Source organism: Vanellus vanellus (genome assembly GCF_965231255.1).
Source record: "Vanellus vanellus genome assembly, chromosome: 3".
In the NCBI taxonomy this organism is placed as follows: Eukaryota; Metazoa; Chordata; class Aves; order Charadriiformes; family Charadriidae; genus Vanellus; species Vanellus vanellus.
In genome coordinates this window covers 19,944,218-19,962,114 of record NC_138907.1, presented here as the reverse complement: position 1 = coordinate 19,962,114, position 17,897 = coordinate 19,944,218, and the positions used below count along the sequence as shown (strand labels likewise).

General features: G+C 49.6%; 1 protein-coding gene across 1 annotated transcript in view; it reads left to right on the top strand.

Annotated features, from left to right (window-relative positions):
• Positions 1-17,897, top strand: part of GALNT14 (polypeptide N-acetylgalactosaminyltransferase 14) — a 101,542-nt gene that overhangs the window by 60,060 nt on the left and 23,585 nt on the right. Inside the window, exons 3-6 of the mRNA XM_082480851.1 lie at positions 727-825; positions 10,045-10,112; positions 12,652-12,717; positions 14,476-14,597. Coding sequence (XP_082336977.1) covers positions 727-825; positions 10,045-10,112; positions 12,652-12,717; positions 14,476-14,597 — 355 coding nt within the window. The remainder of the gene's footprint in view (positions 1-726; positions 826-10,044; positions 10,113-12,651; positions 12,718-14,475; positions 14,598-17,897) is intronic.

The following is a 17,897-nucleotide window of genomic DNA, read 5'->3' as shown; positions in this document are numbered from 1 at the left end:
TGCTGCCTCGGGAGGTGGGAGTGAGGCAGCTCAGAGCTGGAGCTGCAATGATGCTCTTACCTCTGCTGCTGCCACCAGCCGGGTGGGTGCAAGAGTGCTCGGGCCCTTGCCTCAATTTAAGAAAGAAAAAGACCTTGTCATGATAACCCGGTACTTCTGATGACACCGAGAGCCCCATGAAGCTCAGAAAGCCACTGAGGCAGCGTAAGACTTGCAGCTGGCCTTCTGCAAGCACCTCACCTGTGCCTTACCTTTGGTGTGAAGGACCTGTTTCTCATCCCATCATGCTAACATCAGTGAGGAGTATCTTTGCTGAAGGTGGCATTGCCCCAACTAATATAAAAAGGGAGGGCCTTTATCTTCAAAGGGAGGGCCTTTATCTTCCCACTGCCTGTTGATGTGGGAGGCTGGTGGCAGCAGGAGGGTGGGCTAGCTGGGGAGCAATAGTTAGAGAAAAGGGCTGCAAGCTGGGTGCCTCCTTTCTCATCCCTTCCTATTAATGACAGTTAAGCTCTTCTTGCTGCTTTAATCCTCCATGACTGACTTGGCAGTTTCTGGACTCCTTCGGAAAGGATTCATGCAGAAAAACTTTTTTTTTTTTTTTTTTTTTTTCAAAATAGCGGCTGGAGAACCATCTACTGATGGACTCTGCTGCCTGCGTTAATGAAGTGAGCTCCTACTTTGAATTCCAGTGCCTGAACGGCCTTTTCCTTTCTCCCTCCCCAGGTGTACAACTTTGCACTATCGCCAGGACCTCCCGCCAACCAGCATCGTTATCACCTTCCACAACGAGGCCAGGTCGACCCTGCTAAGGACAATTCGGAGGTAAGAGCTCCCAGTCTGCTGGATATGCTCTTATTTATAAAAGCTCTTAAAAAAAGAACTAGCAGGCTAGAGGTTTTCATGAATAAAGGCAGAATCTGTTTGCACTCACTGCAGCTATGGGGCTGGATGTACCAGCTGTGGTCTCAAATGATTACCGGGAAAAATTAGCACGAAAGGTCCTCTCTGAGAAGTAGGTTTTGCAGTGGGATGCTTAGGAAAATAAGTAGCAGGGTCTAGCACGGGGTACTCTTGGGGCAGCAGCAGAAGATTAGACAGAGTCAGGGATAAGAGATTTTATATCCAGCTGGGTATCAGTGCTCAGCTGTATTTTGTCCCAGTCCTCTAGGGACGGCTATTATTCTGCAGATGTCTGCTCCGGCACTGCTGTTTGAGCTTCTCCAGTGACCCATCAAGTGCCAGAAAGGCTTGCTAATTGAGAAACCCTAATGGTGCACATGCAGACTAGATTTTTCAAGGACGGTTTCTGTACTCCTCTGGATACACGGTGGAGCGCTCTGGGCATGCGGCCATTCCTTCATTTGTCGGTTTGTTCTTGGCTGTGTTTTGCTGTAGTGGATAGACTAAAGGCTTCATTTTCACTGCAGGTTTTTGAAATCAGTGTTTAATCCCAATGTGTGCCTCGAATCTGCAAGTTCTCGTGTCTCGTGAGGTCTATCTCCAGGTCTCGGCTGGTGGGTTCCTCCATAGCGAGCTTGGGTGTGCTCTGCTCTGTGCCAGTAATAAGTGTTTTGCAGGTGTGTTTCATGCCCACATAGCAAAGGTTTGTGCTGTGCTTCAAGCCATGTCAGTTAAACTCTGGCATCCCCAGGGACCTCTTGCCGTTGTTGGTACTGGTCAGTCTGGGGTTGCTGGCTGCAAAGAGACCGCAGCTCTGCCCTGTTCACCATCATGTCCTCACTGAGCTCTTTTCTGCAAACAGCATCCCTCCTCAGGTGAACACGCCCAGTGCCACAAGTGAGTTTGACAGTCCTGAAATTGAATTCCTGCTTTGCTTTATGGTTTCATGCCCAATCCCATCTCCTTCGCTTTATACTTAATAACCTATCACTGCTTTGTCTCTCTAGGGTGTGTGGATTTTGAGTGTCATAGCACTGACGCTTGGTGCTGTGTACAAGCTTCTTGATCCTGGACCTTCTCCTTTATCTTTACAGTGCCTTGCATGGGTTTCCCGTCCTCCAGAACCCATTGTAACAGAGAGGTCAAGGCAAAGTGAAGTGCACTCCTCTAGCCCCTGAGATACAGGATGCTTATAACATGTAAAGGGCAGAGATGGACTTTAATCTCATTTCTTCCCATAACTCGGTACTTGGCTGTCCTGGCAGGTATGATCATGAGTGATGTCACCTGAGAGATGTTAGACCCATGGTACTGCTCGTATGCCTGGATCCCCCATATCTGGCTTCATTAAGGAACTGTCCATTGCAATGATGGCAAGGTTAGAAATACAGGTAGTTTGAATTTTTCCTTCTTCCTCTAGCATATTGTCCTCTGAAGCTTCTGATTTCCAGGTATAAAAAGACTTTCTTGCTTGCTCCTCCTCTTTTCTTTGCTTGACTTGATTAGTTGGCTTTACTGCATTCCTTACCTGGTTGCGTGTGATTTCCACCACAGCTTTGCCACTGTGCACTGCTCCTCCCCACTCACGTGCCCTGGCGATTCCAGCACTCGTGGTTTGTCTGTGGGGAGGTTTTTCCCCAGCTCTGGGGACCCTTCTGAGCCCTCTTTCTTGGAGACTGCTCTCCAAACGGTGCCAGAGCCCTGCAGAGCATCCCACTGAGCTGCACCACAGAGATGAGTCTGGGCAGGGAGGAACCGAGATGACAGCCTGTGGGTCCCCATCTCCCCTGCCTCTCCCTGGGCTGGGATCTTGAGCTCTCCTGAGCTGACCATCCATTTTCTGTTTCCCATGGTTTGGAGGTGGCCTCCTGGAATCAGGGTTTGAAGTTTTCCTCCTGGATGCAGTACTTAGAGGCTTGCTTTGATCCAACCGGCCCTAAGGGTACGAGCCCTTGGTGGCAAGTTGTGACGGTGATGTGGCTCCTGCTCTGCTCCTCTCCAGCTGTGACTGTGCACATACTGCCATCTCCCTGCCTGTTTTTGGACCCAGCTGAGAGCTCATCTGCCTTTTCAGCCTCTGTAGATTAATTTGCTGTGCCTTCTGACTGCTCTGGTCCCCCGTTCCCCCCCCCCCCCCCTCCCCTCACTCAGCAAACATTTAGTTTAATTAGATCTTCCAGATAACTCCATCCCACGATGGCTGTAACAACATGGATCATTTTCCATGGCTAGTCACAACAAACTCTGTCCTCCTGACACTGCTTTGTGCCTTTTGGAGCAGTCTGTGGCCACGTGTCTCCAAGTGTTTTGAGCACAGCAGTGAGTAAGATGGGTACCTCTTCCACCCTGTTCTTCCCAGTACATCTCCACGGTGCGCTCTGGGTATAACCCAGGTGACAGATGGACAGACCGAGGAACAGAGAGGTGATTTGTCTGTGCTGGTGGAAGATTTTGGGTTGGAAACCTGGTTTCCTGAGTTCCAGCGAGTTGGATTTTCCAGCCCCATTGCAAAAAGAATGTTCTCAGTTAACCACCGTGGTAAGAGCAAGAAACAGGGCAGAGGGACATTGCTTGGGTTGTCCAAAGCCATGGGGTGAGGGGGCACCATCCCTCCAAAGGGAGCACTTCTTACTGGACCCCATGTAAACACAGAGGGGTGGCAGAGGGAAATGCTGGTGAAGGCACCTTGTAGCAAGGATAGACATCAGCTCCCACAGGAAGGACCACATACGTGATGAACAGGGGGGATTTTGCTATTCCTGCGCTTTTCTTAGGTGCTCGAGAGCTTTAATTCTCACTGAGGGCTGAGGCTGAGCTGTATCGCAGGCTCAGTATGTTGCCGTCGTTTCTTGGAGAGGATGAGAGTGCTCTGACCGGTGAAGCAGAGGCACCAACACGTGGCCTCTGTAGCACCCCTTACGCAAGTCACGTTGCGAGCATTTGTGACAGTTCATTTATGAGCAATTTGCGTCGTCAGAGCTATTGAGAAAAGCTACTGGACTGTGTTGAATAATGAATTAATTTAAAAGTTTCACAATCTTTTCTCTGACCATTTGCCAGCTGGAAGAAAAGGAGGAAAAAGAAAAACTGAATTAATCGAATGCCCAGATCTCTGCAAATGATGTAGTCAGCGTTTATAAATGCGTATGTAACTATGCTTGTGAATATGTACAAGTGTCCGGGTAGTAGGGGCTGGATGTCATGAGAAAGAAAAATAGAAAAGGAGAGAAGAGGCCAGAAAGGAGCAGATGGTGAATAGCAAAGTAGCTCTTGAGATATGTTTTTTTTTTTTTTAAACTGTGCAGACAGCGAAGAAACTGCCATTGGGTTGTTGTTTCAGCTACTCACTTTTTGAATGACCTTGGTCAAGTTTCTTATCCCTCTGTGGTTTGGTTTCATGTATTTCAAGCTCTGAGGCTCAGTGTGTTTGAGACGGTGAGTCTCCAACAGTATGGGGATGGGACCGTGCAAGTAAATCCAAGGAGGGAAGGCAGGACCAAGGGAGAGAATAAGCAATACAGAGGCATTTGTTTTTAAAAAAACACCACAATTTCTCCTTTTCTCTCTTTCTATCTTGCGCTAGCCTGGATTTAGGAAGGGAATACAGCTCATTGCCCAGCTCTAGCTACCCAGCTCCTCCAGAGGCAGAGCTTCAGGATTTTCCCAAGGCCATAGCAGTCACTGGAGAGGAAGGAGCAGCGTGGCCAGGAAAGATGTGTTCCTCGTCACCTGGGGCTGGGCTGGGTGCTGGGGTTCTCAACAGTGATGGGTAATAGTGCCTCCCCATCATGTAATCCCATGTGGTTAGGGGGATATACTCCATGCCTTGCTTATGAGAATATCATCCTCTTTCCTTCCCATCCCTCCTCTGCAGGCATCAGCATGCTGACATGCTGAGATGCAGCCACCACTGGGTGGGCAGTCGTGCTTTCAGGGCTTGACGCAGTGTTGGCATCCCCTGCCGAGGTCTGCAGGGAGCAAGGCTTGGTGTGTGTCCCTGAGAGCATCCCTGGGAGCGGTGGGGAGAGAAACACTGCCTGCCCTGGGAGGCAGAACTGCAGGCAGCCTGGGGTGACGCTCTGCTCCTGGACCATTCCAGAGCATCATGCTGTGACTTTCTCCAGCAAGGAAATTTTGGGAGCTTGACGGCAGGTCAGCGCTGGCGCAGGCTGGGCAGGAGAGGAGTGTAGGAGGCTGTTGGGCCGGCAACCTGCTGGTCAGAGGGTGAGACAGTTCCATTTACTCTGCTGAGTGGTCTTTATTTATTTATTCTTCAAACTTGCAGCTGGGGAGCTCGGAACAGAAATAAGGAGACTTAATTATTTACCTCTCACTGACAAACCAAAACACATCCTTTGGCAAAAGTCCTGGTGCGAGTGCTGTAAATACTGCATCAAATATTTAGATGATTAATTAGTGAGGAGAATATCATGCCTTTCATTTTCTAGTGCTGGTAAGTGAGAGAAGTGATGCCCTGGACAGCCAGCACCTCGCAACCTTCCCTTCGTGCCACAACCTTGTCTGCATCCAGACACATCTGAGGGAGCGAAATGACAAAGCCACGCACCTCCTTCCTTAGGCAGCAGTGGCACTGTATAGAGTCTGTGCCATAACTGAAACGAGCCTGATTAAAGAAGCAAAAACAAGCCAGGTGTTGCGCAGAAACTGTATAATTAGCACTTTGTGCCAACTATTTTTTTTTTCTTCTTTTTACTTAAACCCAGGGATTTTTTTTTTTCTTAATTTGCTAATCATCTCTCGAGGTGACTAAGTACACAGCCCTCCATGCGCTTTTACCTTTTGATGTTAACATAAGAGAACTCTTGAATTTCAAAGAGCTTGGTGGGTATTTGAAAGAATAAAATGCGAAAGCCGCAGTGTAATCAAAGCTCATTATGGTTATTCTTGGTGTGATGTCTCTCTTCCTACATAATTAGCCATTTTGGGTTGTTGAAGCAGTTCATTTTGGCGGGCATTTTCTCTCTGCGTTCTCAGTCTGATTTTGATAATTGTGACCCTTGGCCCTTTCTACACTTTATTATACTCCCAAAGGTTTGTTTTTTTTTCCCCCCTTAACAAGTCCCAGTATGTTGCCATGGAGAGAATTAATGGGTTCATGAGTTCCCGAGGATGGATGTCCACAGTCACATCTCTAAAGCAACTGGTATTCTGGGCAATGACCAAAAGCATACTGACCTTTGGTCAGAAGAACTGAACTCCTTCCTGCAAATGTTTCCCATGTCTTACACGTCAGGGTGGCTTTTGCACTGGTATTTATTTGGAGATGAAATTGTTGAATCCAGTGCTTGCCTCTGGGTAGGTAGAAAAGGATCCCAACAAACTGTTGATGAGGATTAAAGAAGAACCATGCGATGAAAATTTAAGGTGAAATTCTCTGTTGTTACATCTGCATAACATCTGCTAAATCCTTTGAAACAAAGAAAAATTCAGCATTAACTTTTCAAGATATTTCAGCAACGAATCTGTTTTTATGGGATTGAATAAGCGTAAGCACTTTCTGGACTAGAGGCATGAGTTTTCATTTTGATGGTAACAGGTCTTTCGGCGATTTAAGGGAGAAAGTGTTGTAATCTCTGGCTCAACAGATTAAAAGCTGTTTTGATTTGTTAAAATATGCCTATTGCTGTGGTATATCTACCTATGTTTGATTTGGGGGAAAAAATTCTATAAATAACAGGGGGACTTCAAAGCACTGTAATATTAATTGTCTTTTGATTTTATCCATATAAAAGGAAAAAAAAAGCCATGCACACACACAAAGAAAGAAAAGAAAGTATAAAAAAAAATCAAAGCTGAGCAAAGGCACAAGTAATAGAAAAAACTCTGATTTTTTAGAAGTGTTTTTATAGTTTAACTGGAAAAAAAAAATCCCTGTAACATTGAAAACGTGCTGTATTCGGTGCCTGTTTCCTGTCCTCCCTGAGGAGCACCGCAGGAGGGGTGTTTATAATCTCCTGTGTTTCCAGCAGCATGGGTGCGTTATCCTGTGATTAATAGAGCATAGGTAGAAAATGCATTGGAGACGTGAATTTGGCTTTGCTGAAAAGCCAGGGTGCTTGCTCTGGGCTGTGTTGGGAAGCCGGCTGCGGTCACAGTCTCTTTGCGCCTGCATCAAGCGTCCCTTAGCTTGGTGGCAGTTTTGGGGCTTGCAGGTGTCTGTGCATAGATTTGCAATGAGCTCAAAGCCTGCTGAAATCAGTGGACACCAAATCCCTTGGAGCTGTGGTAGACCCAGCCTTTGGACCACCCTCACCAGGGCTTTGTTCACTCGGGATTTGGGATAGTGTCATGCTGTGGTTGAGTCCCACAAGGGAAGTGATGGGAGAGGGCTGTGATGGTGCTGAGTGAGGATGCTTTTGGTACTGTGGTGTCTGTCATTAACCCCATGGAAGGATGATGGTTCATGGAACTGGGGTAAGCCTTGGAGAGGTCCCTCCCTCATTAGCATGTGCGCTGACCTTTTCCTGCTTGCTCTGGTCAGCCCTCACCATCCCACAAATGGCCATTGTTGGACATCTTCCCTGATTGATGGGTTGGCAAGCCGAGGCACAGAGTTGGCAACAAACGGCTTGACCTGGGAACAGTGGTAGCCTGCAGCCAAGCTGAGACCATGCTGCACGTCTCAGTAGCCCAGCACCTTGAAAACGGTCCATGCTGAATTTTCTTCCATAAGAGGTGCCCTGGGTGAAATTCCTCCAAGTCGCTGAGTACCGCTATGAGCCCAGGTCTGAGTCTACAGCCCGGTGCAGCGGTTTTGGTTGAGTTTTTCTTGCTGCTACCAGCAAAAGCAGAATCGGCCCCTTTGGACCGCCTTCCTGTAGAGTTAAGCCCTGCATTGCACTTCTGGCAGGCGAATCTATAGGGGAGGCTGGGCGGAGGCAGGCTTTGAATATTCGGGTTGCCCGCTGCCTCCCCCTCTCCTGCTCTCAGCAGGTTATTTATTTATTTTGCTGGCTTTGTTACAAGTCTGCTTCTTTCCTGCAGGTTTCACCAAGTTAGGTTTCCAGGCAATCAGCGCTTGTTAAATATTCCACTGAGCGTGATATTGCTCTCCTGTCTCTCTGTACTGACGCTCAGCTGCGGTAATTTGCTGAACTCAGCTCTCACATATGGGGATTTTTTAAAAATAACAAACCTATTAATAATAATAATTAAAAAACACTTGACAGGTGGGAACAGCACATCTAAATTGCTCTGTGTGCCCCAGCGGGAGGAGGGGCATTCAGCCACTTCTTCTAATACTTTGTGCGGGCTGCGGGCGTTGGCGAGGCAGTGTTGTCTAACCCTGCGTGGTGCAAGCCTTAGTGATGCTGGGGTGGCCACAGCAGCTCCTGGCTTGTTAGGGCTCCCACTGTAGCTGTTGCTTAGGGGGCAGAGGCTTTCTTCTCCTCCTCACCCCAACCTTAACGTGCAAAGCATCTGAAGCAGGGAGGGAACCATGGCTTTTGCCAAGATCCTGAAACGGGAGGAGGCTGGGATTGTGTTTCCAGGGAAGGTAGTTCTGAGCTTGGAAGTGACGTTGAGGAGCTCCACAAGGGACATGCCAGCCTTACCTGCTCTGGTCTGAGATAAACCCCTCTTTTTCCAGGATTTCTGCTGGGGAAAAAAAACAAAAACAAAAACATAACAAAACATGGAGGGAGGATCGATTTCAAGCATCTGCCTTGGGATGTACTGTTCTTCTTCCAAAAAAATCTGGCTCAACTCTTTCTCTCTCTGGAGAGTTGTAATTCCAGCACCTGGTGGGGTGGCGGTACACCAGCGCAGGCAGCGGGCACCTGGCTGTGGTCATAGATACTCCGAGTCCTCCTGGGTGGGGCGGGCTTGTGATTTTTCATCAAGAAGGTTTCATCAGAGAAATGCAGCCCTTTGGCTGAATGTCCTCAGATATCCGAGGATGATGCTGTGAGACCCCTTTGGGTCTCTGCCAGCTGGGCTGGTGGCTCCCAGGCCCTTCAGAGCCCCCTTGACCGGTGTCTGGGCCAGTGACATGTTTTTCCAGACTTTGAGGCTTTTTACTGGAGCTTTGGGAGCCTGAGAGGCCGGGGAAACCTGATGATAAGCATCTGGAGGTGTCAGTGGCTTCAGTGGTTGTCTCTCCTCTTATGCCAGCTGTAGGTTTGAAGGTTTATCCTATCCCAGACCAGAAGGCAGACTCAGGTGTGAAATCTGTGAGGCTTTTAAATCCTGTTTGAAAAAGGAACCGCGCTCAGGATGAAGGCAAAGGACTTTAAATTCTGGAATGGCTCGTGCCATAACTGGCGTTATCAAAGTCATTGTGAAGCCTTTAGGAGATTTTTGGGATACCCTGGGGTTTCTGCTTCAAGAAACCAGCCTTTACCCTTTGATGGGGCAGGATTTTACGCAGATGTAATTCTGCCCACCTCTGTGCTTTGCGAGAAAGGGGAAGAACAGGTCTAGACTTTTTAATAATAATAATAAGAAATACCTCAGTGGCATAATTAAGGGAAGATTGTAGCTTTCAGCCACGTTTCACACTGTCTGCTCACCTGGAGGGAGCTGTGAACCACATCCTTCAGCCCCTCTCTTTCATTAAATAGGCAGGCTCCAACCCTGCTCTTATCCTCTCGGCAGTCTCCGAAGCGCAGTCAGCTCACGGATGAAAACAGGAGTTGTCCTGCCACGGCTGTGAGCACTGTAAAGATGGGTTTGAGCTGGGTAATTTTCTCTCTGTTGGCCCTGCTGTCGGCAGACACCATATCATTAGCCCCGGCAGAAGGTGGTGGGGTGACGGCAGGAGAGCTGTAAGCCCCGTTAGAAAACTTGGTGCAGTGTGCACGTTGCTGAAAAGCCTGTTTCTCCTGGCTTTACGTAGTGCTCTGCTTTTGCTCACAAAGGTGGTAAAGGGTGAATCTCAGCTATTTCCCAGGAATACCAGGGGCTCAGCTCTTAGATCAGGCTACAGGAACCTGATAGCTGGGCACTGTAGGTTACTGGCGGGGTGATGGTTTCTGGGTCTCATCTAGTATGTCCTTTCTGGAAATCCGACCCTGGTCTTCTGTGCTTTGGCAGGGATCAGTTCCTAGGCTTTTCCGCTCCATATGCTGGGTTGTTGAGTTGGTCAAGCACTGTCACGGATTTTCTCTCTCCATTCTTTAGCGTGCTGAACCGCACCCCAGTGCACCTCGTCCATGAAATCATACTTGTGGATGACTTCAGTGATGATCGTAAGTGACCCTTTCTTTATTTAAAGTGAGGGGCCAAACCGAAAGAGACTACAAGAGGTGGGGGTTTACACAGAGAAGGGGGAAGAGTTTATCAAAGCAAAAGGAAATTTAAAGCTCTGTAGGTGTGAAGCGCAAACCCCGCTGTGCCAGGTTTGCATCACGGCGTGGAAAATTCAAATTCCAAATGATCAAACCTCTTCTCGTGAAAATAATACAAGAGAAGTGCATGGCAAATCATTTTTACGCCCAGTAGACATAAATCCAATCCTTACCCGGTCGTATCCTGCTGCAGCCATGGTGTGTTTGATCTGGCTTTCAGCTGCAGCCGGGAGCAGTTCTGGGTTGACACCACTGGAATTGCACAGGATACTGATAGTCTGACCCTCCTAATGTATGCATACATTCTGCATATGTTTACGTAGGTGGCCGGCAACTCTTCACTGATTTCTTTTTCATCCTCTTTTTCACCCGTGTAAAGCGAATTTCCTGCATGGGTTGCCCATTTCTGAGATGCGCCGTAAATAGCGCTGTACACCACAGACAGCCCACGTCCTCCTGCCATTCCCTCTCGGTTAATAGTGTGACTCAAGTGAAATCGATAGGTCCAATCTCTAGCAGAAGGTGGTAGCTGAAGCCCCGGGGGCTCCCAGGGAACTACCCCAGGTAAAGACCTTGCCCGGAGAGATGGGGGAATGGAAGAGCCAGGGGTGGAGAGTAAGTGCTCAAAAAAACTGACTTGGGCATAAAGGAAGATGATAAAATACACTTCGGCTGAGCGGTCCGTGGCACTTACATTTCAAGGAGCTGCAAAATGTAGCCATTTCCTAGGAAATATGAAAACACAGCCAGAGAGGTTTAAAAAAAAATATGGATCTACGCTTTGCTCTTGAGTGTTATAAATAGGCAATGCCTCAGAGAGCATTAGGGACAGATTTCACATGAGACCCACTTCTCGGCATCAATGCCTCCCTGGGGAGTCGCTGAAGCCAGTGGAAGGGGTTGCAGTGATTACGGTGAGCTTTGGAGCTGCTCCAGTGCCAGGGGGGCCGGGCTGGGGAAGCCTGGGGACCGGCAGAGCGTCTGTGCCGGAGACGAGGAGCAGGTGGCAAGGGCTGGAGCTGCCCTGGCCTACAGCAGAGCAGGTTTTTTGAAGGTGGAGGATGTAAGTACCTGGTATTTGGCCACACAGGCAAAGCCTTGCCTTCCTGAAAGGAGAAAGGTTTGTAGAAAGGCAGCTCCTCTGTCGCAGCGTGCCCAGTGGCGTGACCTGGGGAGAAGAGCGGGGCTGGGTTTAAACTGGTCCCGGGGCGCCAGGGGGGAGCCTGTTCCCTGCATAACTTAAACCAGCCCCTCAGCTACTCAAAACCAGTGCTTCTCAGCTGTCTTACATCTTCTTTCCTGTGATAGTTTGAGCCTGCTGGCATCTATTCTGCATGCATTTACATAAAATACATGTATTTGCATAATACGCTATACACACATGGTCAGTTTTCTCCCTGCAACCCACCCCAAGCAATCGGTGCTTTTATCTCGTGCCCGGTTGTGTCTCGTTTCTCACCCCTCTCTGCCCGCTGACCTTTTATTCACTGGGATGCAGTTGTTCTGCACGCGGGTTCCCGCTCTTCCCAGCAAATCTCCATCGTAGGTCCGTAGCCGACCCCTGCCACTTCTGCTGCCCTGGGGTATGCGGAGCAGCGCAGCTCTGTGCATGAGTTGTTGGGGGTACGGATACGGCCTGTCTCTTGTCAACAAATATTGCTGGAGGGGGTGAAAGTGCTGGGAGCTGCGTGCGGGTGCAGGGGGTGGGCAGAAGGGATGGGACACACGTGTACGTGGTTATAGTGCTGAGGAAGAAGAGGCAGAGAGGCACGAAAGGGTTGCAGTGGTCACGGCATGGGCGTGCGGAGGTGGAGGGGGCTCTGCTGGGTGTACCTGCCTCTGCACCCAGCTCTTGATGGGAGAATTCAGGGGGAGGAGGGATACTGGGGCAAAAGCAATGGCAGCAATTGTGTGTGGGATCACAGGACCTCCCGAGCGTGTGGGTGGTTGTGGGGCCTCTCTGCCCCATGGAGCTGCTGCTGCCCAGGGCATGAGGAGCCCCCAGCTGCTCCACACGGCTCTCTGACCATCACTTTCTCCTCGCTGAGGGGTCACAGGACCGCCTCAGGTGGCTGCTGCCCCAGCGCGCAGACATGCATCAAATGGCTTGTGTGTTGCTTTGCAGCTACCAAAAATAGTAATTTGCATTAACGTGCAAAAACTCCGACTCTGATCCCAACCACAGCTCTTCTATGCTGACTTTACAGCATAATTTAGCTGTTCAAGGTGTAAATCTGCTGGGTCTACACTAGTGTTACGAAAACTGCTGCTCTGCCAGTGCTGATTTACACTGCGCGAGCTGAGGGGTAAGATGGTGTTGGCCATCAGCCAGTCCACAAGAGGGTCTTTTCCCTGCTCCCAGTTTCCCCTGGGACCATTTCTGCTGCCAGAGCCACCATGAGGGCTGAGGGTGACATGTCCTCCCTTTGTGTTTCCCAAGCTGACGACTGCCGCTTGTTGGGCAAGCTCCCCAAGGTGAAGTGCTTGCGGAACGGACGGCGAGAAGGTAAGAGCTGCCTGCCCATGACCAGGGTGGGAAACCCAGATTTCAGGAGGTACGACAGCGATGGAATGGTGGGGGACCTTGGGGGTGTGGTTGACGTGGGAGGTCAGCAGGTCCTAGGGATAGGGGCCCTGATAAAAGGAGATGTGATAAAGGGCTGGGATTTTAAATGGATTCCCCCTCTCTTCCTGAAAAAGATGGGACTATTAAGATATCCAATGAGGCTCAGCTGTAGCTTATTAGCCAGAAAATTAGAACAGCCAAAACAAAGCCCCGGGTCTTATTTTTAAAGATGTTTGCTCTAATGAAAGAGAGGAGATCTGCTCCTGCTGCTTCTGTGGAATACTTTTTTTTTTTTAGTTAATTAATTATATTTGAATGATTAAGAAGGGCTACATGGAGGATGAATGTATGTCCTACTGGGCTGCTGCTGGCAACCTTTTGAGACATTTTCCAGCTCCACATAGTCTGAATGGGTGTTTTCAAGTCCTGCTTTGCAGTATTAGGAAAACAAGAAACAAAGAAGTTTTTTCATGCTGAAAATCCAAGGCATGAGTCCAGGTGTGTATCAGGTTGGAGAGACTGTGGAGCGGAGAGAGTTTGTCTGTGGATCCTTCTGCAGAGGTTTTCAGCTCTGCAGGTCTGGTGTCAGGGTGGCACCTGTGGGTGTAAGAGACATGTCTATGTTGGCAGGATAGGGGAGGTCTTCATGTGTATACACCTCCTTCTCGCCCTTCTCTCCTGTATTATTGGGCTACATGTATGCTCACCCCTGGCACTGGATGAACCTGGAGGTGTTGGTACTCTATAAAGCAGTTGGGATTTGGGAACCCAGCCTGGAGGGCTTACCTCACTTAATACATCGCTGAAGCTGTGTTCCTCAGGATCTGCCAGGGTTTGGGGAGGGCTGGGGTGGATACAGCAGACCATGCCTACCCACAAGATCATACAAGTTGCAGAGAGATACAGGGACCACCTGCATTGCAGGAGGTGACCTCAGCAAACACTGCATTGCTCCAGGCTTTGTTATTCTGCCCCTCTTTCTTCTGCTCAGAGGCTGTTCCTTGGCCCCTTTCCTCTAAGGAATTTTAATATGAAATCAGTGACATCCTCCTGCGTGGACCTGATGTGTGGCTGCTCCCTGAAACCCTTCTGTCTCTCTCTATCTGTTCCTATCTCCCCTTGTATTACCACTGTTTCTTCTTCACCAAGAAGTTCTGCTCCCCTTCCCCTTGAGCAACCTGCATGTCCTGTTTACCAACAGACCACCTCCTGTCTTACACTGCAGTTCACTTGAGCATCGGCCGCAGGCAAGAGGGGTGTTGGAAAGCCAGTTGACTCCTGTCTAAATAGGCGGTTTCCCAGAGAAAAGCCACCCTCAGCTCCCCTGGCCCATTCCCCACTGACTTAAATCTATGTTAGATTTATTACCTGCAGGGGGTTATGAAAGCGTTTTGAATTGTGTTTTGCCCCAGAAGGTGACAGCAGAAATAATTGTGCAAATTAAAGATTGGCATAAATGCCATAAATCATTAGCCTTGGTGGAGCCATTTATTTGCTTTGGTGACCTTGGGAAATGGTTGGCGTGCCTTGCAGAGCTGGGAAGGAGGCAGCGAACCCAAGCCATGTCTTGTCCAAATGGGATTTAGATGGGCCAAAACTCAGGAGATGCATGAGAGAGTGCAGAAGACTGTGCTGGAGGAGCCTGGGGACATTGCCCAGCCATCTGCGTGGCAGCTGACGTGGTGTGTCCCTGAACAGGTCTGATCCGGTCCCGAATCCGGGGGGCAGATGTGGCACAAGCAGGAGTCCTGACCTTCCTCGACAGTCACTGTGAGGTGAATAAGGACTGGCTGCTCCCTCTGCTGCAGAGGATCAAAGAGGTGAGTGCTCCTGAGAGACCAGGGCCACCCTCGAGGGATGCATCGCTGATGTCCACCTTCTCTTCCCTCTCAATGAGCATGACCACCCAACTGTAACCATCTTGCATGCAGGCATCTGAGTAAGAAAGTGATGAGCTTTTGGCTTGCAAAGTGGCCTTTGCTGGTCTTCCTCCACCCAGCAGCCAGGTGGGGTTGTCCCTGTGACAGGGAGAGCATGTGGGTGGGTGGGACAACGTGCCTCCCAGGGCAGTGGGGCTCTAACCTGCAAACGCAGGTTGAGTGATGGAAGGGGAATACGTGGGCAGTGCTCCAGCAGAGTTTTTAATTAGGATCATGTAAAATGCTCGGTGCTGATGATTTAAGGGAGTGACGGCTCCTTGAATAGGGGCCGAATTTAATTTCATGCAAATTAAGCGCTAATAAATTGATTTAATAGGATTTAAATTCTGCTGATTTCAGAGCAGACAATGACATTCGCCTTTTGCCGGCGGCGACTCTCTTGCCAGACGTGCGCACAGAGGCTCCCGGCGTCTTGTCACTTGAGTCGGGGAGCTCTGTGCTGGTGACCTGCTGGCACGATGCAGGGGGTGACACCTGCAGCTCTGACATGGACGCATGGTCCTTTCCCTTCACTGTGCCTCATTTACCCGTCCTTGCTACACCTCTGGCTCCCGATTGCTAGTATTTATTACTCAGTAATTTTAAAACTACTGAATTATGTTGAAATAAGGGCAGCTGAGGAGCAAGGGGAAGCCAAGGTGGTGGGTTACGGAGAAACCTGCCTGGCTGGTGTTCGCGCTGCCTGTCGTCCAAGTCATCCTGCTTTTCACACCTCCATACGTGATAGCTGTGCTGGATGGGCTGTGCGTCCCCTGTGGACAGCAGTGATGGGACAGGGGGAAGTAGGGGCACAGCACCCAGTCAGGTCCCTCGGTGGTGGGTGAGGACAGTCGGTGCTGCTGGTGCTTGTAGCGCAGCCAGCACTGGAGAGGTCCCAGCCTGGATTTGCAGGTTTGCTGGGCCACAGCGCTGCTGATAAACGGTAATATAACGAAGATGGCCTTTTCATAATATCGATCACAGCTCCAGTGGAATTATGAGAACATGTGCTATGAAACCCCACTTGAGCCTTGTAGCTGGCCTGGCCCAGGGTGGGATTCACCACTAAACTTTACTGCACCTCTTGTTTCTCTAAGCTTATTTTAAGGCAGAAATTCCTTGTTCTCTGCCAAAGCTCTGCTGTATTTCGGGGAGGAATATCCAAAGCAATTGCCTCTTTCCCAGGCAGAGCTTTTGATGTGTTTTGGCAGGAGAAGGGCAGTGGTGGCAGTGGGAAGGGATCAGGCAGAGCTGCTTTCCCACACAGCTCCATCACTGTGCCCCATGTTCTGCGCCCGTGGGGTAGGTGACTGGATGCCATGTGTGGCATCGCCATAAGAGTTTCACTGCATGCTGGTCTGAACATAGCGTCACATGCAAACGTCACCTCCGTGAACTTCTTTTTATTTGCTTTTCTGGGTTTAATCTTTCTCTGGCAGTTGGTAAGCTTGTGCTGCTGCTCACGGTGCACTTACCCTGCCCAGTGTCTTGCAGCCCAGCTGAAGGCACCAAGAGAAGACCTACTATGTACGAAGGGTGCTGAGGGACTCGCAAAGCAACGGGGGTCCCACTTGCTTTTTAACTGCTCGCAAAAGCTGCAGGATAAGGGCAGTGGGTCCTCTGTTTCCTTCTTCCCAGGGCCACCGTGCCCATCCTTTCCACCAGGGTTAAAATATTGATCAATGAAGTGTATGAAATGTTACTGCTGCCACCTTCAGGCTGTGCCAAAGAGCCGGATTCCCTGTCCGACCGCTGCCGTGAGGATTAGCCGCCTAGAAAGAGCATTTTCGTACCCTGTTCCTCCTAGGAACAGTCTGCTCTGAGCTAATGTCATTTAAGTTTCAAGCAAAGGAGCGGCGAGTGCCTCGAAGCACACTTGGTGCTTTCACCACCCGCCCGTCGCTTCTCGCTTATTTTCTCAGCCAGCGCAGCTATTCCTGCGGCTTTTCGTGGTGGGAAATGCCTGAGCCCACATGTGCCACCATGCACCTATGTGAAGGTGCCCCTCACGGCCCATGTCGAGCTTTCCGAGCAGCCGATGGCATCTCCCCCCTCCGGGTATGGACAGCACATGCCCAGCATATGGATTTGGAAACAAGCAGAGCTAGAGAGAGTCTAAGAACGAGTGAAGGGGTGTGGGGGAAAGAGAGGGGGCCTGGGGGGTCTCGGACGTGTGCCCGGGAGGGTGCGTGTCCCAGGGAGCAGCAGCAACGGTGGGTACTTTGCACCAGCCTGTTTGTGAGCGTATGACGATGAGTGCGTGGGCACACGGGCTTTTGTTTTTACTTACAGAAAAATTATCTCGAAAGCCATTAATGGTGCATTTTGACTGAATAACTTTTCTAAAAATGTAATTATCCAGCCCAAGGTGTTTTTTACAGCACGACTCAACGAGCTTGCCTCAATCTGAATTTGCAAATGGCACTGGAATGGTGACTCCCCCCCCCCCCCCCCCCCCAACCCTTTCAGCTCAAGCTTCCCCCCCCAGTTTGATGCTCTCCTGGGACAGGGGGAGGGAGGTGAGGGGCAGCCTGCCCTCTTGCGTTGCCTGGTGCTGCTGTGGGGCCAGAGGAGCAACCATGGCCTGTTTTGCTGTCTGTTACAAGGTCATGATGAGGTTGGGAGACAAGCTGGAATCAAGGTACTCCTCCAAAGTTGAAATGTATCCATTTTCTTCAGGACCATTTTCAGAGTTTTTTTTCCTGTTGGTTTAGATCCATTATTTGGTTGGTTTGAGAAGTGTATTGGAGAAATACATTCTCAGATTTTTGAGAATGTCATATGAAAGAGGATTGGAGATTTGGGTGTTATTAATATTAATATGCCCTGGCATGGGAGGGTATAAAAAAAATCCTAAAAGGTGAAGCTGCCTATAAAAGGTTTGCACAACCCAAAATAAATCATAGCAACAATGCTGTGCTCTTGAGCATGCTGTGCTTTTCTACTGAGGGTCAGAGAGACCCTTGTGAAAGCTGAGTAAATAGAAATGTCCCCAGGACAGGGCAGGGAAAGTGAGGCAGGGAGAAGGTTGCACCGCTGAAAGCTGCTAGCGCTCTGCAGTAATGCGCTCAGCCAAGAGGTAAAGGGGGTTTTCTCGCAAGAAGCTGTGCTGTGCAATGAGTATAGGCATGGAATTGAAACTGAGGATGAGTGTGGGCTGGTTAGAAGTGCTCACCTGTAAGATGCTCGAGGGGTGAGTTT